Source organism: Copidosoma floridanum, unplaced genomic scaffold (genome assembly GCF_036245765.1).
Source record: "Copidosoma floridanum isolate Cflo_tuat_1 unplaced genomic scaffold, Cflo_Japanese_pri ptg000013l, whole genome shotgun sequence".
Taxonomy (NCBI): domain Eukaryota; kingdom Metazoa; phylum Arthropoda; class Insecta; order Hymenoptera; family Encyrtidae; genus Copidosoma; species Copidosoma floridanum.
In genome coordinates, this window is record NW_028321890.1 from 16,947,143 (window position 1) to 16,971,205 (window position 24,063).

General features: G+C 33.2%; 1 protein-coding gene across 2 annotated transcripts; it reads right to left on the bottom strand.

Annotated features, from left to right (window-relative positions):
- Positions 1-1,992: 1,992 nt before the first annotated feature.
- Positions 1,993-23,481, bottom strand: LOC106636418 (glutamine synthetase 2, cytoplasmic-like). 2 transcript variants are annotated; one of them, XM_089591772.1, is made up of 5 exons: positions 23,247-23,481; positions 22,827-22,951; positions 8,260-8,456; positions 5,889-6,337; positions 1,993-4,843 (listed from the first exon to the last, which is right to left on the bottom strand). In XM_089591772.1, exons 2-5 carry the CDS (start codon positions 22,928-22,930, stop codon positions 4,367-4,369), a joined length of 1,227 nt encoding a protein of 408 aa, XP_089447898.1. In that variant the 5' UTR covers positions 22,931-22,951; positions 23,247-23,481; the 3' UTR covers positions 1,993-4,366. The 2 variants fall into 2 exon arrangements, with proteins under 2 accessions (XP_089447898.1, XP_014204297.2); XM_014348811.3 differs by lacking the exon at positions 23,247-23,481 and having other exon boundaries at positions 22,827-23,161.
- Positions 23,482-24,063: the final 582 nt, after the last annotated feature.

The following is a 24,063-nucleotide window of genomic DNA, read 5'->3' on the forward strand; positions in this document are numbered from 1 at the left end:
CCGATGGCCCTAAAAAAGACCGGTGAGCTTCTTAAGTTAACTCTTTTTTGACTGCAGTTAACAGCAATTGTGACTGCCTGGATACCTCAGGGTGATCTTCTCTGGCTTACTGTTGAAGACCCAGACTGATTGGGAGAAAAATTACAAAGTCCGAAGCTTTGGGGCTAGTTGTAGTGCTCTTTCCCAACGTCTCCCGGTATAACGTCAAAGACGTTGGTGTCTAAAGCACCTTTTTTATTTTGCAGATTTAGTTGTTTTGGTGATCTTAGATGGGGAGATTGGTTAGTGATACTTGTCCAGTGGAGGCTGTCCCGTTGGCTCAAGTTTTTTTTTCCTTTATAGCTGTTATAGGTTTGCCCAGCGCAGACCTTGGAGAGGATCAGTGATTCCTGGTTGAATGCTTAGAGTCGAGAGGGTAATATAGAGTCGTCGGTCACCGGGTTTCCCAGAGGGAGGTACGCCGCTGACCAAAGAATATCTCGTCTCGGGTCGTTCCCCGGATAACCAACTGCTCAATTGCTCATCTTTAGACGGGAACATGTGGGTAAGCGCGCGTTGGAGACGCGACGTCGCGACTACCAAGAATGTAGCCGTTGTGGCTGCCCGTGCCCATCAGAGCTGTTTTTCCTTGCTTACACTTGTAGCCACAAATTCTTTAACTACACCAGGTGGGATGGTGGGACTGCCTCACAACTCTGAAGAGTTGGTGCAGATTGTGCTCTGGCTAGATATGTCTCCTGGTATTCTGGCAGAGACGGCATCGGTTGAAATTAATTTATTTTCCTTTGATCGCACTCGTCGAGATTCAGGGTGGAGGGACACCTAGGTCCCTTCCTCTTAAGAGAAGAGTGTCGTCCGTAACCGGGATACCCAGCTGCAGGACTATCACCAGCTTTGTCTGAACAGCTTGATGTGCTGCCGAAGCTCGACTATACAGCTAACGATACGCTCCGGCCTATTATAACCACACTTATTTAATTATGTTGCAGGTAGCTTCGATTTTATGTCGACGCCACCTAGCGGATTTTACTGAACTAAAGTGAAAAGCTGGCGTATTTTTGCAAAACTTTGAGCTCATTTATTGCTATTGTTATTAAATTTTTTAAGATAAAAACTGTACTAAAACCATCTAGGAAGTATCATGAATCAGTGTGCAAAATTTCAGCAAAATCGGTTCAGTAGTTTTCGCGGTTAGCGATTACAACGGTTTTAGCGACTTTGCTTTATATATTAGTAAGATAAGATAATCTCGTAAAGACAAATAAAACAATACTAAGTACCATGTAGACTTTGGACAATACAAAATACCTAAAATTTCATCCAGAATGTAAGCTACTTATAAGCTCAAATCAAAATCTAAATGTATGCATCAAAATAAATTTTGGCGTCCAGCGCACAACTCCCACATTTCGTACTTGATAATCACATAAGACCATGATAATTACATTTTAGATAGAACTATGTATTCTGAATCGTGTAACTACATTGGAATTCAAATGAAAGCAAACAATGTAAAAAAGTTGTATTTCAATGAGATCTACATTTTTTTGACTGTACACAAACCTTTCAAAAAACTGATGAATACATCAAAAAAGATTACGAGTATGATGATAATTCTGAAAAAACGAATAAAAATATTTAAAAACGTATTTTTTAAAGATTTACAGCTTCGTTTTGACCCCAAAAGTCTAAGTCTTTGAATTTTCGGGGTATACACACCCAACAGATTTTTGGAACCTGTAAAATACTATTTTTTTTAGATTAATTAGATCACGAATTGTAGTGGAAAAGCAGACAATTTCAATTTTAATAATTATAACTAAGGTATATTTAATAAATAAATAAATAAATAATTGTAATATAAGTTCAAAATACTAACCTAAAAATATCCAGAAAGGTTTTTAGTCTAATAAAACAATAAACCAAATAATTTTTGCATGTGGGGGTACTAAATTAACAAAACATTGTTTAATTTTTTTTGCAGTTATTTATTTTGCAATCTAACAAGTGCTTATTCATAGTTGACTATATTTATTTATAGCAGTAATATATGACAGTTGATTTTTTTCTAACAAATTAATGTGGATAATTTTTCCCAACACACAATTTTATTTTTCTCTAATGGTTGGATTTTATTCAGTTAAAAAAGTGTAAATTGTAAATCGTTTTATTTTTATTGCTGTATAAAAAATATTGATCTTCATAATCATGAAAATATACATATCTTATACGTGGATCTGATTTTTACAATTGATATAATTTTTTCATTTTTACTTTACCTTAACAAATTAATCAATGTAAATCTTTGAATGTCTTATGCCTGAAGCGTTTAAACATATGTATTATGTCAAAAGATTATTGTATTAAAAATTTAGAACAGCTAACTATTATTTTTATTGATGTCTAGATAAAACTATCTATAAATAATTATTCTATTAAAAATAATATATCGTAATTATACATTAATAAGAGTGACGTCCACTATAAGAAAGTGAAAAGTAACGTTGTGTGATTAAATAAAAAAATAACTCCACACAAAATTTGTATTAATTTGAATTAATACATAACAAGATTACAATGTAGTTTTTTGATAAATTTTTTTCAAATATGACAGTCTAATTTGCCAAACCAAGGATGAATTAGTGTTTGATTCTGATTATAATCAAAGATTAATGAACCAAGCATCTTAACATTTTTGAGAAATATATGAAGTATATTATTTATATTTAATTACATCCATCAGGAGTTTTTAAGAACAATATAAATTTTTTTTTCTAATATTTAACTACCTATCTCCATTTATAATTACAAAATATTTCGACATACATTTTCAATAAATTACCAAAATTTTGTCTGCGTCCCCACATCTACTTTATAAAATTATGGTACATCATTTTTTTCTAAATCGTATTACTATAAAACATTTTGTCAGTTTTCAATTATATTGTACATTTTATAGGTATCATATGGAAGTTTTGGAGTGGAGACTTTTTTTATCTAAAAGTCTGGTAATAATTAATTGATCAAGACTTTAGTTATAATTCAAATCAACACATAAATAAATATATCATTATTGAACATAAGCAAATATATAATAAATAGATTTATTGAAACTTTTAACAAATTTTTGAGGCTTTAAATGCTTATAGCACTCACGGTTTAAGGTTCGATTGGAAAATACCGAGTAAATCTAAATGAATTCAGCATCACGTACAAATGTTCTTATTACGCAATTTTAACTTCGTGCTTAACAATATGTCTCAATAGTTCTAAATAGGTGAGTAAAACTTTTTCTTGCTAAAAATCTATATACGTACTTTATTATAAAAACAATATGGCAGCGCTTCACACATTGTATATCTCACCTCCACACAATTTGAAAGTTTAGCATTAGTATTGTATTACATTTTTTTCTGTTTTAATAATAAAATTTTATACTTTTTAATAACCTTATAGCATACATTTAGAACATACAAATAAATGTATTTACTACTATACTTAATTATATACTTATACAGTAATAAATTTAAGTTGTGTTTGGATCTGCATTAATATTCAATAATAGAAAATATTTCCATTTTTTTAAGTACGAAATATTTTTACATTAAAAATAGTTTCAATTGCAAAAATTCATGATTAAAATAATGTTTTAACTTCACAATTTGCAAAAAAGGGAATGTACAATTGGATTGCATTTATATATTATAATCATCAAATTTTGGCAGTATAATTATTAAAAAATCTTATTTATTTTGCATTTGTTTTTTTTTCTTTCAAAATAAACGAAACAATTGACATAAATCAATTTGGAATCTCCCACGAGTAACAACAAGCATAAAATAAATATATCTTTTTATACTGTAAAAAATCGGTATTTTAACCCTCAGTAGATCGTAAATTACTTTGGTATTTATAATATTATAGCTTACATCATCCATGTCTGTAATCAAGTGTCCATTCATTAATATTCTCAATGATCAAGAAAAAAGATTAAAAATAATTTCATCTCGGTATACGTAAAATCGTAGGTCGAGCAAACATTACTGAAATGTGCAGCCTCGTGAAATGCTGTTAATGCTCTTTTCGTAGAAATAACTTGACTTTGGTCGAATGAAATAAATCCTCCAAAACAAAAAATGTAAATATGTATGATTCACAATCGATTCGCCATCACTTTCCAGTGCTCAACATAAAAATTTCAAAAACGCTGTAACAGATAAAATTTACACGTAGGCCGTTAAGGCACACATCCACGATGGTCTAGTATTGTGATCGAATGATGGTTCCCACAAGATGACTTTTAAAAAAAACAAAGTGCCAAGTAACGTACAGCCACAAATTTTCCCTCACTCGCGATACACGTTTACTACTCATTGAGCACACACGTGCGCACAAGGGCATTGCAAACCGAGTAGGGGTCGCAGTTGCTGCTGGGCCGGCGGTCCTCGAGGTAGCCCTTGTTAGCCTCGGCGACACCACGGGGTATGCGGATACTGACGCTGCGATTGGCCACTCCAGAGCTAAAGTCGTGGATGCTGCTGGTCTCGCACTTGCCGGTCAGCCGGCGCTCGTTGTCCTTACCCTCGCGGGGGTCGTAGGCGCGTATGTGCTCGGCGTGTCGTTTGCTCAGCTTCTCGATCGCCCGGTTGATCTCCTTGATGCCGTTTTCCGCGCGCATCGTCTTGGTCGAGAAGTTGCAGTGGGCCCCGGCCCCGTTCCAATGGCCCTCCATGGGCTTTGGGTCGAGGGTTACCACCACACCAAACTCTTCGGCGATGCGGTGCAGGATGAACCTCGACATCCAGAGTTCGTCACTCGCGCTGATACCCGGACTAGGTCCTACCTGTTGCATCGGTCGTGAGGTGTCAAACATTTTTTTTTAACAATCAACCGGGATGAAAAAAAAAAAAAAAAAAAAATTATGTGCAACTTACAAAAACGACACGAGCCGGGCTAAGTGTTTATTAGGGCACTGAATGTTGTTGAAGTGCACGTTTAAAGTGTGCAGTTAAAATTTTTGTTTTTTACAAAACACATTGTGGTGGCGTGGATAATAATGTTAAGGACAACCAAAGCTATGGTTTACCAAGTGGTTAACCAGTTCCATTAAATTGGTCAATTTTGAATGAGAAAAATCAATGTAGAAAAGCTTTGGAGTTGAAAAACTTGGCTGTCACAGAATTAACATGCATATCAAATGTGTAAAATATGTGACAGTAATGTTTTACTCTCTACAGCCGTCCTATATCAACCGTTAACTAAAAAAATATTTTAGTTTGATAAAGTAGGTGCAATAGTTTACAAAGCATCGATTTGATTATTCTTGTTACGTTTATCAAGACTACTATAAGCCATTTTATGAAAACGAAAATTTCGATTACACGCTTTAAACGTATACTTTAACACACTTGGATTTTACAGTGTATGTACACGCATATGCATTATTACCACAATATTTTTTGAAAAAGCATCAATCACGACTTTGGTAGAACACTTTAGCGAGACTTTTTTTCAAGAAAATTATTTGGTGTGCTGAATAATTTAAAAAATTACGATGCGATCGAGTAGCTCAAATCTTGTTCAGGGAATCACAAAAAAAAAAATAAATAAAAAAAAATAAAAAAGACCAAGTGCATCTTGTGGCACTTTTGTAAGTCTAAATATGAGACCGGTCTTGGGCGCGTAAATTTGAAAATGAGATTAAATAATTGGTAGTTGAAACTTTTACATTGAATGACAATTAAAACTAAATATTTCATAGTAGCAAATCATGAAATTGTTCTAACAAAATTGGGAAATAAAAAATTTGTCATTAACTGTGAAGCAGTTGGCACTCGAAGTGCGCAGGGGCGGAGCCCCTAGTCAAATATATAAAAATATATATTAACCTGGTACTCCCACTGGGAGGGCATGACCTCAGCATTTGTGCCGGAAATATTGATGCCAGCATAGAGACAGGCCCTGTAGTGAGCCTCGACGATTTCACGTCCGATGACCTTGTCGGCGCCAACCCCGCAGTAGTAAGGCCCCTGGGGCGCGGGGAAGCCGTTTTTGGGCCAGCCGAGGGGCCTGCCATCAAAGTCCAAAAACGTGTACTCCTGCTCGATGCCGAACCAGGGCTCCTCCTTCTTCACGAGGTCCATGGCCTCGGCAGCAGCGGCTCGTTTGTTGGATTTGGTGGGCGTCATGTCGGACAGGTAAGTCTCGCAGAGCACGAGGATGTTGTTGTTGCACCGGAAAGGGTCCTTGTAGATAGCTTTCGGCAACAAGAATATGTCGCTGTTTTCACCCTCGGCTTGGTAGGTCGAACTGCCATCGTACTGCCATTTTGGAAGATCTGTGGATGAACAATCATGGTTACTCGATGCCAATCGCTTCAAAGTGTATTAAGAACGAGGATTTTCCCAATCGAGATTGTGAGTTGAGAGTTTTAGAACTTTGTAGCCTTGCTAAAAGAATTTCTTCATTCATATATTGAGTGAATTTTACGATATTTGTTACTTTATTTGATATAACAAAGGTAAATTATGCAAGGCAGTCTTTACTTCTTGAGTAACTTAATTTTCCTCACTATTTGCGTTTTTTTTTTTTTTTTATAGTAATATATAAACTGCACAACTATCGAGAAATAATTTTGAGTTTTTTAAAATTATTTTCATCTTTTTCTAATTTGCATTTTTAAATACAAATATGATCTCTTTGTTTTTAAACTAAACAGTATTACATATAATGATTGTGTTTATACATCATAGATAATTTATTTAATTTTTTTTTCTAGTGCAACTCTGGTACTGTTTGAAACGTGGATAACATCCGTAGTAATATTAGTTACGTGATTTTTATAATTTGTGTATGAATTTAGTAATTTTATATTTGAACAAAAAAGTTTTTTTATTTTTAACTTTTTGTTTGGATGGTATAAAACTTTTGAATTTAAACTTGTTTAGATAACCTAAGAAAAAATGTATGTTATTAACCAAAAACCATCATTTATTACATGTAAATTGTGAAGAGAATTGATGAAGTGCTTTTTCCTGTATATGAATTGTTTTAAGAGAAAATGCTCTTCAAATTTTGATGTGGCTAACCTATATTTTTCTATGTATATAATTCTTTTAATGCCATAGCGTAATATAATAAATATTATTAATATTTTACGGTGAAACACATATCCATAAATGATTTCGAGATCTACTTTTGTTTCTAGTTTTTGACCGTCATTACTTAATAACTAGCTAAAAAAAATTTTCTGTAATTAATAATTTTCATTCAAAATATTAACAAAATATTAACAAAATATTCAACAAAATATTAAAATTCAGTTCATTTATAATTTTTGAAAGGTAAGCTAACCCACCAGAAATATTTTAAAAATGATTCGATGCTTACAATATCTAAAAAGTGAATACTTTCCATAAATAAGATATATTGTTCCTATTGCATAAACTGCAATAATACAATGCTTAGTTTATTGAACGTTATTTGTTATTTATTTATTTTTTATTTATAAAAACTAATTATGAAAAAAATATATAGTTATTATTTATAAAAAAGATAATTTATTGTCAAAGTTATCAATATTCTTGTATAATATTATTGGCATATTAAATACATAGTACATAAATATTATTGGATCTTTGCTTAAAATTTTTAAAATAGTTAATGAAATGTACGTGCAGAAGTTTGCAAAAAGAAATTTGACTGAATTTTTCTTTTTTTTTTTTTCAGCACTGCACTTAATATGTTCGGAAATTTTCTCGTACAGTAAAACCTGTTTACATAATTGTTAACTTTGAAAATTTAGTTTGATTATAATTATTTAAGTTAGTCGAAAAATTAGTTGGTTATGCCTAAAAACACATCATCTCGAAAATATACGATTAAAACCCAGCATCCGCTTACGTATTGTTAAGAAAATAAATAAATAAATAAATAAAACACGTGTCCAATATTTTTAATAATATATCTGACGAACTTCATGCGTTTTTACATTTTATAAATTCTTTTTTTCTAAAAATTTTTATTCAACGACATGATTTATCAAACTGCTTCAATAATGTCCCAGCGGTCTTATCGTAACATGCGATGTAAACCTGAGTAACCCCTCAAACATTAACTCCAATACAAATGACGTCTCAAAGTTAAATGATTTTGCCTAATAACGGATATCATAATAAAGCCCATCATGATAAAATTGTTCACCAATTTTTATTCTCAGTATCTTGTGGCTGATATTCTTTGGAAGAAAAATAAAATTACCTTCTGGCTTTTTGGGAACGAACTCGAGTGTCCTTGACTTGCTTCTCAGGAACTCGCCAGTGCCATCGATCCAAATGTACTTGGCTTGAATTCTATCTTCCGGCTGAGGCAGGGCGTAGAATTTATTCAGCAGGGTCTTGTCCAGAGCTGCGTTTGGCGAGTCATCGAGCATAGCCTTGGATGCGCTGCCAGTTGTGCTGTAATTTGACGAAACATTCATGTTCTTGATTAATTTAATTTCAAGCAAAATATTTCATTTTATTGCAGATGTGGCACATTTTTGTTGACGACTCTTTTGATTTCAAATCCATAAGTATTTATACAAATTTTATTTTTTACAATGCATCTACGATTTTTCTTGACATTTTCAAATCTAGAATTTAAATTTCAAATCGAGAATCTAGAATTTAACGTGCCTTTTTCATAAAATGACCTTTTTTGTTATAACCCGTGAAACTTCACCAAATTTCTTTATACAAAAGAAATAGTGAAAGTAATAAGAAATACTGATGCCAAAATAAGAACGAAACGCTGTATCAATCGTGTCACGATGCTCCACCGAAAAAAATTTCGTCAATCCAAATAAACGATTATTCTAATACAAAAAATATTTATTCGAGTTAAATAGACAAACTTAAAGCAAATAGATAATTTCTTTATAGTGTAAAAATGAATAGTTAAGAAAAAATATTTATTTTTAAAATGTTTTTGTTTGTTTGTACTCGAGTGAATGTTTATTTGGATCGACAGAATTTTATTTACAGTGCTTCCAGACTCCCGCCTCCGTTTCACCACTTCGCCTTCGGTGAAAGATTAAATCAATTCATGCGTCTGTCAAACGGTTAGACGTCATAAAAGTTGTATACAAAGTCGATAAAACTTTAATTCGTACATCATGATGTTGTCTATTACAAAAAAAAAACTTGCTTCTGCTTCCAATGAAAATGTTTAATATTTTCTCTGAGATTTTGAAAAAAAAAAGTGAATTTTCCGGAATTCCCTACAAAGCAAAATACATTATAAAGGCATTTTGGCTGTAAAAACGTTTTAGAAAATGAATAATTTAACAAAAATAGTGCTGTTTAATCATAGCAACGAAAGTTTCAAATTGAGCATTATATTATGTTTTTGGAATTTATAATTTCTGTTAATGTAATCAGGTGAATAACTACCATTAACTTTTGCATAGATCATGCAATCGTGAGTATGGTAAAAAAAATTTTTTTTAATTTGATACAACAGAAGAATCAATTAACTTTAAAAATTTTTGTTGATAGAAATATATACGTCATTTTTTAGAAAAATATTTGAAACTACATTAAAAATAATATGGTACTCTTTTAGAGCTTGAATCGTATTCTTTTTCATTAGAATTTGAAACACATTATGTATCGTAAGTGTACATGACGATGCGGTGCCAATTAAATTACGACACCTACTTAAGGAGCTAAAATCGTTAGCGTCAATAAATGAATACAATCGAACACGGTATAAATTATGCAGTATGCAGGTATATCAGAAAATCCACAAAAAATATCCCGTATTTTGCTCCCGATTTTTTAATAAAATTTTTTTTTTTACGCACACCATTGAGATAGGGCTTGTTTTTTTCGCATGAGGAAAAAATTGTGAACAGGATATTCAGTAGAGGTGACACCCATGTTCATAATTTGTTCCCCATAGTACATGACATTGAGAGTAAAATCAGACCAGATTAAAGGGTGTGCCTCAAAACAAACTATTATTTAAAAAATCGAGGACAAAAACGAAGTATTTTTTGTGAATCTCCTCATACACTTATTCACAAAGCGAACGCTCGTCAACAAAATCAAAAAAATCTAAGTCACACTGATAGTCAGCACAATGGTATAAAAAAAGCCACGCTTGCTCGTGATAAGGATAAGGATGCGCCTCTTATTCCGCTTTTATTGGCAACAGCGAGTAAAAATAGACTCAAGTGCGGGAGCTCCGACCATTCATATGTATTGTTATCTCGATCTGAGAGTTTTTTCAGTGGAGGAAATTTCAATTTATGCATTTTGATTCTCGGAGCTAGAAATGTTTCACGAATATAATAGAAATAAAACGGGGGGAATTTAAAGATCGCAGGATACGTTAGAAGTCTGGATTAGATGTTTGTACGATTTTATTAAAGAGCATCTCATTTGTTGGGAATTTTTTGGAATAACTCATTCAATGCTATTATGGTTTTGAAATCTAATTTTAGTAGTACAATTCAACAATACAAAATTTGATTACGATAAACAAAAACCTTAAGATTTTGAGAATTGGGAAAACAAAAAAATTTAGTTTTTTTAATAAAAAACAGAACTTGCAAAAAAATTTCTGAAGATTCATAATTAAAGAAAAATAAACAACGAAACAAAAACATCCTATCATTAAAACGTGAATTTTTAGATAAATCGTTGTATCAGCTCCAAGCCGCATCATTGGAGGCGTAGACGAATGGGTTGAACATGGTAATTTTTAATAAAAATTTTGTATCTAAATTAAAATATTTAAAAAAAAAGTAAGCTGTGTAATGGGACGAATAAATAATTTATTTTAGCTAATTTTTTGCAAAAGAATTTCAAAATGGGTTGATCACCACAAAATTTTTAAGTTGAATATTTTTCTCATTTATAATTATGGTGTCAACATATCATCGACCAAGCCCCGAAAAATGAAACGAATTCGTTCAAAAAATAGTTAAGATGCGCGCACGTTCCTTGCCCGTATACAACATTCCATCGAGAACGAAAAAACTCAGTATATACGTGTAGAGATAAAAAAGAGAGAATAAAGAAAAAAGAGAGTCTGCGTCGAGTATCACAGTATGCGTGGTGGATGCGCGAAAAATTCCTCCCCTCCACCGTACCACCGCCCCACGGCGTGTGCAGCACGTGCTCAGCACGCGATCGACACGTGCTTGCGATCATCCGTGGCAGGGCCGTTCATGAAGTTTTCGAGTGCCCGCTCCGTTGTGGCACTCCCCTCAGTAACGTTTTTTTTTTCTTGGAAACGCTATTAAAAATATTAATTACATTTTAATCGACACTAAAAAGATTAGGATAAGTGCTTTGTTTGTTTACATTTAAATCAATAAAAAATGTATTAGTAATTTATTTTTAGATGACGAAAATAGAAAAAAAAAAAAACAAAAACAAAAATAAAAACAAAAACCAACAACTCGTGTCTAGGCGACAATTACATCACAAGTGAAAATCATTTCCAACGACCTCATTATTGAACTATTGATAACTGCTCATGAAACATTTATTTGTTTTTAAACTTTTAGAACGAAAATTTCTCTTACAATGTGTTCGTTAATGAGATCTTTGTTTTTTTAAATCATTTCATTTTCAAAACAATAGCGATGAAATCGATAAAAAAAATACTCTGTACTGCATCACTGAAGTTTTTTTTGTCCGATAAAATATGACGAATCCGTTACCCCGAAAAACGCTAATTATACAGCCAGACCGACTTTCATAAAAGGGTCGAAACTTTCAAACAACCATAATACAAGAAAAACCAGTGCACCGTACGTATACTTACAGTAATTTTAACTTTTTCCTCCAATCAGTTTCGAACCGGTACCCATAGTTGCATACAGGTATACATGTACATAAAACAGCACAGTACCGAATGTGCGAAAAAAAAAAAAAAAAAAAAAAAAAAAATATTAAAGCAGAGCAAAAAAGGGCAACTAGCAAAAAAACGGCCATACACTGAGAAAAATATTGCGTGACTTTAAATTCTCTGGAGAGTACAGATTCAAAATACACTTAATGTTCGATGGTGAATTAAAACCATCTTATTGCTAACGTGTTTCTCAATCATTTCGACTTTCTTATCGATTGTATAACAACTTTTCTTTTGAAGATGCTTTGTGTCACATTTACAAAAAAAGCATTCAATGCATGACAAATCTATAGTTACCATTCGTCGTAATATCTACGACAGGTATTACGAGTAATCATTAGTGTAAAATCGTGTCCAAATTCTCACATTGTATATGCATATTAACTACGGGTGTATATATATTTATTTATTACTTAGCAGTAGGAAGTCGAATATGTTGTGTAATAAAAATAGGCTTTCGGTTCCCACGGCAACACGCCTATTATTGAGACGTACCTATTATGTACTTATACCAGTGGGCTATTAATACTGATATATTTTTATTTCGAATAACAACAGTAAAAATAATGATGATAATTACTATGATGATGATGATGACAAACAACGTTTTGAGCGTGTATTTGGGCGTGTGTAACTGATACCAAGAAAAAATAAAAAGTCGCTTTACACAATGGAAATACTCGATAAACACGAGTTTATATTTAGCATTAGGTATCAGCTCTCGTATTTACAATGTATCTGACTGCGTGCTGTAGGCGTTTTACTTTGCTGTTGTTGATGCGCATTGGGGTTGTATCGTATGTCTCACATTTCTACTTGCTTATAGAGAAAATATTTTAATTTTACAAGCAGACTCCAGTGGATATTGATGTGGATTTTACGATGGAATTCATAAATATGTGTATATATATATATTTAGAAGAACAATCGTGTATTTTTCCATGAATATAAGTTTCTTTAATTTGAATGAAAACCAAACTTAATTTTAAATAATCCAATACTTATGTCAACAATATACTTACACCTCTTTTGAAATATATAAATATAATAATGAAAAAAATCTAATTGAAATTTAGTAAAATTCTAGAAATAAATTACTTGGTCTATTTGTTTAAATCTATTGATTCATTAGGTACATTGCTTTTGATTTTATAGCTTCGAATATTTTACAGGACTTGCTACATTTGAAGTAGAAAAGTTGTTGAATGTGGCTGTATCACGGTCTATTGTCTTACACGTATAATTCAGTTATATTTTTTTAAAAATTCTAGTTTGTACTTTAAAAAATTTTGTTTCAATGTTTATCAGGCTAATAAAATATTAACAATTTTTCTCACCATTATTTGATAAGTTAAGGATAAAGTTCTCAAATTACGAATTAATTTTATTTAACGTTTAATGGATTCTAATAAATTTTAGGGTTTCTTTAACAGATGTATTAAAAATTGTAATATCGTTTATTATTTATTTTCTTTAAAACTATATTTTTAATACATTATTACAGGAATTGGGTAAATTTATGTATTGATATTAGTAACTTATTATAAAACTTTTATAAAAATTTAAAGAAATGAAATATATTAATTAAAAGCGTGTTAAAAAGTAACCTTAAATTTTTCGCGTTTAACTTAAATTCAAGTTACAAAATTATTCGATCGAATACAACATTTTTTAAAAATTTTATAAATTTTATAAACTTTTTTATTACTGTGTAGGGCAACAAATAAAATACAGGAGCGACTTACAAAAACAAATACATGCTAACTGCTTGGCTATTAAAGTATCGCATGTTGTTGGACTTTGATGTTTTCCCGAGCAATAGCCAAAATTTTCATGCTGTTTGGCCGATATTAATTGTCTATTAAATTTTCTGTTGGTCATGGTTAATTAATAAACTTTCTTAACTCAAATGAATTTGATAAATTACTAAATTTTTATCTAAAACAAAGGGTGATTGTAGATCATTTCGTTCAACTTAACTATAAATTTTGAATAATCCACAACTAATTTACGAATAAAACTGTTCTTCTATGCATAGGAGTAAAACTTAGGTTTCTAATAAAGTCAAGTACAGAAGCCAAACGACCGCATACAAGGAATTTCGTTCAACTCGGTATGTGTATGTACCATATGCGAAAGGTTGTAAAATTTCACCAGAGGTAGAATAAGACGTAAAAGTATGGAACGAAAATTGGGTCAAGCATCACTTTTTTTCTGTTTTCTCGCTCCATTCCATCAAATAAAGTGCATCTGAAAATACGTTACCACATAACGCACGCATACACACAAAAATCACACAAGAGAATGTATTAACAGATTCATGTTGTTTACAAGTGCCTGAGAAATTTCCGTTGTGGTCGTAGGGTTTGTGGTTTTTGGTCCATACATATACTCATACGTTACGTAAAAATGGCCTAATAGTATACATATGTGTACATGTGAAAGTGCCTTTCTAAAGTTAAAAATTCCACGTATTCTCGATGTATAATTTCGGTCTGTTTGGTGAGTTTGGGAGTAGCGATTTTTCAAAGCTTGCATTTTTTTTTTTCGCTGGCATCGTTAGAGAGTTTTAAAGTCGTTACGTTTTCCGTTTCAGAGCTTTGAAAAAACAATACAAAAAAATACCAGCTTAGTGCTCATTAGTATACATAAATATATTTCTATGCTATAGTATATATATATAGTATATATAGTATATATATAGTATATATAGTATATAGTATATATAGTATAGTATATATATTCAAGCAAATAGCCCACATTGTCGAATCTCAGCTTGAGTAATATCTTACGTCAATTTTTTTTCTATGATAAAAGTACAAAGTGCTGAACGATAGATACTGCTTGATGACTGCATGGTTTTATTCGGTTACTTCATATCAATTTTTTTTTTTTTTCATTTTAGTAAATATTTTTTAACAATGCAATGTTTGTATTTAATGAAAAATATGCCCTTCGTTTTTTGAGAAAAGTACAAGTTAACAACAGTAAAATAGTAATAATAATGTTTATGTAGACTCTAAAAACTCTAGACTCATTGCAGAGGAAGAATTATATTTGAGACACGTGTTAGAAAAATATCAGATGTAATTTTAAATTGTTTCGACAGTCATAATTTACGTAGATAACTGCAACACGCTATGTATGAAGTTTTTGACATTTTTATACAAAAATACAACAAAAAAATCTTATATCATGAAAACAAATACTATACCTCAAAAGATTATAATTAAATCGGTCATAATTTTTTTTTCCAATCGTTGGATTATACACTCCTGAACACAAATTATCGACCATACGTTGACGAATGTTTCCTCACTACTTTTATTCATGGTATTGCAAAAGACCCCCTGGATTTTTTGCACATGCGTCAATATGTCAAATGATAAAGAGTGAAATAATACCGAAGATAGAAACTTGCGTGATCACTGACGCAACTTTTTTGGTAATCCGTGAAAAGATGCGCAATACCGGGATAATTTTTATTGCCCAAAGTGTTTTGTAATAAGATGATGCTTGAGGAAAGTAAATGCGAAACGCCCACTGATACGTCGATAAGAATAATGAGTAAGTTTTCAATCAAACTTTGGTTTCAGTTTCTAATTTTATTTTAATGCTAAAATAAAAATAATTTTTACAAAAAATATTCCTTGTATTATTTTTGTAGACATTATTTTTTATTTGTTTTTCCAATCATCAATATTATTAACCAATCGGTTTTTTATGAACTGACAAGTTATTTGTGAGAAAAAATTTGCCATAGATGTCTTTTTAACTGTTGGTCACTTAAGTTTTACTTTCATCTATTTACTTACTATTATTATTATTTTTTTTTTTAGTTAACCACTTATTTATTAAAGCCAAATTAATTAAATCGTACATTTACTCATCGACCATATAATGAACCATAAATATTATTTTCTTAATGAATCGTGTACTAAAATATTTTGAAGTCGTGAAAGTGTTACATAAGGACGTAAAAACTCTGATGATTATAATCAGAACCTGAAACGCACGACTAATAAATTGTGTTTTTCTACAGAGTATTCCACTTATGGCTCCTACGTCTTTTATAATTAATAAAAGAAATTATAAACTAAAAAAAAAAATTTTTTTTTATCCAACACTGTCAAGTCAGTTTGCTCGAGCTACTTTTCCAGACCTACTTCACGCGTAAACGGCCTTTTCATCTCGATAAAAGATTTTATGTGTCATCGGATTCTCGTTTTTTTTTTACCACATGCGTGCAAAGCAAAGGAGTATAGAGAGAACAATTACATGATTTAATCGATTGGAAAGCAAAGTCGCTTTCGGTTGTAATAATACGTTATTACTGGAGATCTAGTGATAAATCACGCACCAACTAGAATTTATTCGCTGTCTCTCCTCTGGACAATCCATTTAAGCGCATGTGTCCAGATAAAGTCACACACATAATGTATACTCTCTAATTTGAAATAGTGAAAATTTCACTATTACCGTAAGTAAACAAGATTTTCACTGGCAAAATAGTGAAAAATGAGGATCGCTTATTCACGTCCAGTTGACATAAATTTTAATTATAAATATTTATCAGTAATCCAATGTATGATCTTAACTCGAATGAAGGGAATTTTACAACCCATACACATTACTTCGAGTGGTACCAACAATAAGTTAACCAATACTTATCTAAACTGTGGAACGTTAACTTGGGAGAGATTGTGAATCCACTATTTCACAGTAAATGTGCATTAGTTAAAATAAGTTATAAGCATACAACTCGGAAATAGTGGAATTGCCCGTTTTTTGCTGTTTGAATAGTGAAAATTCACTATTTTACAGTGGTATATGCACTATTTTGAAAAAGTCGTACATACTTATCACCATCTTAAATTTAGAGAGTAGATCTTAGATTTCTCATGCACAATGAGTACGTGATTGTTTGGACTTGCAGGAAATTATGTGACATCAGGAAAAAGGGTAATATAGTGAGAAGTTTCCCAGTAGGTGCACTATTGAATAAACGAGTAACGAAAACGTACATCTCAATCACGTTAAATTTCAAAAATCCTCCCTATATACTTCTAATTCCCGAGGTATATATCAACAGCTCTATTATCTTTTGTCGTTGTCAAACGCGCCCAGCTAATTCTCGAATTAACATTATACTATAACGATTTACTTGTCAGGCCAAATGATAAACGTACCGTGGTGACTGTGCCACGCCCAATACGTGTCTTACACTTTTTATATATACGTGTATGTACCGCAACTCGTTTAATTGACGACAATTAAACTATGTATGTACGATTCCATGAAAAACCATCATCACTATAGCGTTGTTCCGAAAAAAATTGATCTTACTTTTTTTAGACGCATCGTGTAATATAGGGAATTTCGAGTTTTTGTTGGGAAAACCATTTTCAAAAAATTCCAAACTGTCCGAATAACGTGTGCCAAACGTGTAGGCTTTGCGAGATGAGAGCGTAAATTTTTTCAGTTAACCATTTTTTTTTTAGTTGTAGATCCGCAAAATAAATTTTACCTATCCACAAAAGGAGGATGCGTTGATCAGGTTGTACCGAAAGATAGATGTACCGAAATTAACTACCCGAAATCTCACTCTTTGCCAAGTAATAAAAAAAAGGTCATTGAATTTTAACAGCAGCAGCTATGATTGCACAAGGCTGAAATAAAGGGATGGTTATAACGTACGTACACCAATGTTTACACCATTATTTCTTTTGCGTTACTGCGCAGCAGCTTCAGTAATTTTAATATTATACACATGAGAATACGACTTCTTACATCGTGGCACAACATTATAATAGGACATGTGTAACTTTAGATAAATACAAAACTTTGTCAAAATTTAATCAATTTTCAGTGTTTTAAAAACTTTAATTTCGAAAATTTATATATGCTTTTTATAGTTACTTGAAAAAAAAACAAATCGTAGAAATTCCCGTGCTATGGGTATAACTTTGTGCCGCTCGAGATAAGAATATTACTATTAATACATTTGTTGTCACGATTAAACATTTATGGACACTTATCTCAAACTCAACCCGCGCAATACTTGGATAAGGATTTTGCCACAGTATCAGAAAAGGGTTTATCAAATTTCATAAAAATGATTTGGAAGCAAATTTCACAAATATTATGAAGCATAAATCAATGAGAAATTATAAAAATTAATACTTAAACTCATAGAGTTTAATACTATGTTCCGTGAAATATCATATTTTTCTATGAAGTGTTATAACAATGGATATTAACTTATTTTAATAATCGACATTATACTTTTGTTTTTTTATTCTAGATTCTATACATAATCGAGGATAATATCATATCTCTAACATGACTATTAAGTAATCGTCTACTCTAAAATACACGTCAAAACAGCCACACGTGGTAACATGTTTGAAGCGACGGGAACGTATTGAATCAAGTTAAAAATAGCATCGTGAGCTGACGGATGGAGCAGCGATAATAAAGATAAACCAAGTCTCCAAAAGCGTCTAGCCAAATAAAAATTCGGCCCATTAAGTAGCTACAAAGGCCAAGTTCATTTTACAAAGGAGCGCATACAAATTGACGTGTGTGTAAAACCGTGGCCGAAGGTCAAGTGTATACGTTCCACACAGAATATCAATTCACTGTCATTGTGGATTTCGCGTGAACTACCTGTTGAAAAAAAAATATAAATATATTTTTTTTCGCAGCCACAAAAGGAGCGTGGATGCTATTCGCTCGGAGATTTCGTGGCGTACTTTTGTCTAATCGCCTTTCGAAAACGAAAGGCGTACCGAGCTCGGCTGTAATTGGAATTTCAATGACGCTCGATATTACACATGCAGGTGCTTGGCAGAGTCGGTGGAACGAGTACAACGAAAAACATTGGATCGGCATTTTGACTAATGACTTGAGACGGCGATATTTGTAGATGTAATCGAGAACGAAGGTTTTTGTGTTTTTTGTTGGGTCTAGTTCTTTTGGAAATGTGGCTTTTTTCTTTTTTACTGATTTTAAAGAAGATTCGATGTTGAGATGAACTTGTAACTTCAAATTAAACCTAAACGTCAATCACCACGCAATTGAAGATCTTTCGGTATAGTTCTTTAAGTGGGTGATCTTAAAATGAAGATTCTGAATTGATTTCATCGTATTTTTTCGCGTATATTTTTTCATTGTGTTTCAAAAGGTGTTTCGTACAAACCAGACCAAGCTGAAGACAAAATTTCTATAGCAATGAAAAGTGAGATCTTTTGCAAAGATATTCTCGACGTTCAATTTCCTTTAAACTTTTTTTTCCGTAAATTTTAACTTACCCGATTATCAGCGATAGTTTTAAAATATAATTTTCATATCGTCCAAAACAAGGTAGCGAACCCGACGATATGAAGCTCCAACACACGCCTATATTGGGACAAAAGATAATAGCTTCGAACGATTAAACGTTAATGAGAAACGTGTATACGCATTTAGCACTTACACTTTAAGATCTTATCTAACAATTTTCGAAAACTGCACCTGTGCAATCGGAAAGTCGTCTCTCATTTATTTTTCAGACGTGCAATCGATATCGGGAGACTTTTTTCGTACGCGTCACATCGAATTTTTTTTTTTTTTTTTTTTCAACAGCCATACTCGATTCGTTGAAGTTACATCGAAACGTGTACTTACTCGTGACACTTTTTGGATAGTCTTATCAGATATTGCGGATTATACACGTCCGGTGTGCACAACTACTACAGCAGAAATCGGAGAGAACGCGATAATTCGAGTCGTGTGGTTTTTTTTGGGGGGGATCGGTTCTTTTTCGCAATCTTTACTTTTAGCGCTTATTTTTATTTCAAAATCACAAACATGTTTACTAAATTTTTAGAGCCGTTTTTATGATTTTAGCTGATCGAAGACTGAGGTGGTGCGAGTGTTTTTTTTATTTGCAGCGCGTGATCGTTATCTTTAAGGATTTTTCGTTTTTCGTTTCGTGTACGAAACCGCAAAAATATTCGACACATGTCCGTGGAATAAACTTTTAATTATATTTAACTCTTACGAAAATTTGTTTATTTTGACGATTCCTTTAATTTGTGGGACACAAGAATTTCCGAATTGAAACTTACATCGTCATCTTGACACTTGCCACTGAAAAAAAATAGTAAAAATTATAGAGAAATTACGGCAAAGATTACCATTTCGCACAGTAAATCAGATGCAAGCTGGCAAAAAAGAAAAAATTTATTATTATTAACAGTAAAAATTTTCATGCACGAAAGTAAAATTTATTTCGATTCTTTTAAGATTTACTATTATTCCAGCATATTAATTTTTTTTGTTCTCGCCATAATTTCTACTATTCAAGCTACAATTTTAACTGTTAAAACAATCATTTTTACTGTTAAAAATAATAACCTTTTTTTTCTAGCTTGCATCCGATTTCCTGTGTGCAATGCTTACTTTTGTTGGAATTTCGTTATATTTTTTATTATTTTTTTTCTCTCAGCATGTCCATTGTCTCTTTTAGGAGTTTTTTTTTTCTTTTATTCTAAAAATTTAGAATGGAGATTCAAACAAAAGTGTTTGTTGTGTAAATCCCAATTTTGAAAAGTATCCATCGCAAGTTGGCATGCGTTAAAAAAAGCAAAAATACCGAGGCGAGCGAGACAAACGGCATGAAATTCAAACTTGCACGTCTCGCTGAGACGCGTTTGCATGTGTGTCAGAAGAGAAAAAAAAAAAAAAAAAAAAAAAAGAGCCAACGAAAGTGACGCACAGATGCAAGGAAGAAACGAGCGGAGAAGACAAACGGACGGAAAAACACCGTGGACGGAAGGTCTCTATAAATAGCGGACTTTTGCCACTGAGCGCATAGCGGTTTAATGCCCCAGTGTACATATACATGCATATTTTTGTATTTGACCACTTGAATATTTATCATCACGTATACCCTCCACAAACAAGAGTCGCCGCGACCAAAGCCCATCTACTTGCAGTTATTTGACATCGTGACCGGATTATATACATATATTTCCTTTTGTTTTCGTTTTGCACTTATCTCCCCTCCTTCTTATGCCACTGCCACTTATAGATCCGGTTGCTTCTCTCTCGATGAACCATTTGTTTCTCCCTCCCTCACTTTCGCTCTTTGTCTTTGCTCGCGTTTAATCCGTGCACCGATGCTTAGATTTTTCGCGCTACCAACCGTTTCGATGATATTTATTGACGTACAGGGATGTCCCCTTGCTTTTGTCTTAAATAAGTGGAAAATTCAAAACAATTCGGTACGAGCACAGCGAGGAAACTTTACATTGGTGATTGGCCGTTGGCATCAATATACCTACTACTTGGGGCTCAATAATATTCCATTAAAGCCAGAGTCAATCGGAAAACAAAAATAAACCCATCAAGAGACGCGAGTAACATTGAATTCCCCCCGATGCGTCTCACCGATATATTTTCGTGCAACGTTGTTTGTCTGGTTCTTTCTGCTTGTAATGGCACAAGAGTGGCCTTGATCGCTCGAAAAACGAAAAATCCTATCCTCGGGATGAGAAAAAAGAGCCACGGGTATGTTTCACGGTATTAAATTAGATGCCGGTGATTGAGCCAAATTTATTTTTTTTGAGGTCATTGTTACCTCGGTGGCAAGGTACAAATTCTTTGTTCTGTGTAAGAAAGTGCACGTAGGGGTATAATGTTTTGGGAGTAATAAAATAGTACTACGAAAACACACTTCTATACTTTACTTTGATTTACCTACCGTTTTATGATTTTAAAATCAACTGTTCCAATTTTTGGTACATTCTTTACAAATAAGCCCATACATGGTTATATATACTTATGCTACCGTAAAAATGAGGAAGATTCTGGGAAAAAATTAAAAATGATAGGCAAAGCTGGAAAAAATGTCATTTTCAAGTGCGTATAAATTTTCAAAATATTTTTTTCCACACGAACTTTCAATTAACCCCCATAAGACCCTACGTTGAAATTGTGGAATTACATGAGTTTTATCTCGAAGATTAATCTGAAAAAAATACGACTTACTTTAAAAAAAAACGTAATTTCTTTCAGCTTTAAATAAAATTGATTTAGTTTTTCCAAGAACCTCCTTGGTTTTTCACATGTGTGTAAAATAGCAATAATTTAACAACGTGTATCCAACGAACGAACCCTTTCGCACGGCACCTGAGGTCATATATGCATTTACGCGCAGTTTGATCAACCACACCGTACAAGTACTGCACCAAAGGTTGCACTTATTCAGTCCCGGCGTGAAAGCAAAAGTGAATGTTTTTTCTTCGACCGAGTCTCGAAACCGCCGAGTCATCAAGTGCAATTATTTTCGTCTCTTTCTCATTTTCGCGGAATCCACGGGTCATCGCAAACAAATTTTTCCGACTAGCCTACATAGCAAGTCCAGAAAAATAGGGGCCAAACAATGCATTTCACGACTTGACCGCAACAAAAAAAAAAAAATTTCCCTCAGCAACTAACGATAGTAAGTACATCTAATATACAATGGACGTTTTTTTTTTTTCACTCCATTAAAATTAAACCTGGGCAACGCGAGACGTTTGAAAAACCAAGCAACTATGACTCTGTGGCCAAAGTGTTTCATTCGGTGCTACATGCAAAGCACAAAAAAATTCCAGAGTCGACTAATGAAAAACCAATTACCGTGACGCGTTCGGCGATAGCCCGACGACAATGAAAACGCGATACCCCGCATATTATGACGGAGCCCATTTTCCGGCAAAATGACACGTATTATACGGAGCCAAAAAAAAAAAAAAAAAAAAAAAAAAAAAAAGGTCGACTTTAGCACAAAACGCCGCAACTTCCCGGATACTATACGGACGTAATAGAAAATATTATGTGGTACAGGCAAAAAGAAGAAGGAAGGAAGGAAAAAAAAAGGAGGGTTCACCAACCTGAAGCAGCGGCCAAACTTGAGCCACCGAGACGAGCTGCCCACCGAAGCCGGTCCCTGGAACAAGCCCACCTGGACAACCTTGAACAGCACCTTCAAACCCATCTCGTGCCTATTCACGGTGCTCTATAGTACTATATGTTATACCAGCTGTACCGAAGACTCGCTTCGCGGAGCTTTGCCCGAGCTTTGCCGAGTTCACTGTGCCCCTTGTTATATATCGCGTGCACAACGGAGCGTTCAAAGCCCCCCCTCCGAGGGATGAAGTCGCGTCGTATCTCTGCCCGAGTCGTTTGCACAGCTCCTTTTATATATCTATATGTGCGCAGTGGGCGAAGATAACAACACTCCTCCCTCCCTATATGCTGGTCCGCGGAGCTTTGGCAGCGACACCCACGTATATATATATATATGTAAGTACGCGTGACGAAGCGCAAAAGTGCGAGCGACGGAGAGAAAGCTCGTCTTCTTGTTCTGCTGTATACGTTCGGCCTCGACGCCGGGTCGGGCCGCAATAGGCTTCGGCGGTTTGGCGAGGTGACTCCCGACCGACGCCCGCAAAAAACGCGCACACACGGGGCGCTCGACGGGAGAAAGGAGGAAATTTATACAAGCGAGACTGAGGCACCGTGTTACGACAAGTGTTTGCGTTTGTGTATACATGGGAAAGGAGAGACGCTGATAAGGGAGCTCGCAAGCGCGGGGGAGGGAAGGAAAATGGCAGTGGAATTGGGCGACGCGAGCGCGAAAAAAGAGTGAGACATATACGAGGAATCGGCTGTATAGGTGTAGGTGCGTGACACGTGGAAAACTCTATATGTAAGTCTACCGATGAACAGCTGGACAGAGCTGCACACGCGCATGGATATGCAGACCAGCAGACGTGGACAAAGTCGGATTCATTATATAAAAAAAAAAAAAAGGATACTATTTTACTAGAGAAAAAAAAATCTGTTTTATTAATTAAATCAAAGTTTTTTCAAAATAAAGTAACAGTTGCTTGAAATTTTAATTACAGCATTTTAAATTATTTTAACAAATATGATTGGTGTTTTAATTAAAATATTTCAAGTACATTAAACGAAATTTAAACAATCTAAACTCTTTATTTTAAAAATACAACATTTCAAATAAAATATTTTTAGTACAAAATAACCTGAAATACAATTGTTTTTGGTCAATGGATTTCAAATAATGTATTTGATGAAAGTATTTTAAGTTATTTTATAAAATACAAA

Coding starts and splice junctions, on each gene's coding strand:
- LOC106636418 (XM_089591772.1), bottom strand. CDS start 22,930: ATGGGTTTGAAGGTGCTGTTCAAGGTTGTCCAGGTGGGCTTGTTCCAG. Junction 8,457..22,826: donor AAGTTTGGCCGCTGCTTCAG/GTTGGTGAACCC, acceptor GTCAAATTACAG/CACAACTGGCAGCGCATCCA. Junction 6,338..8,259: donor CGTTCCCAAAAAGCCAGAAG/GTAATTTTATTT, acceptor GTTCATCCACAG/ATCTTCCAAAATGGCAGTAC.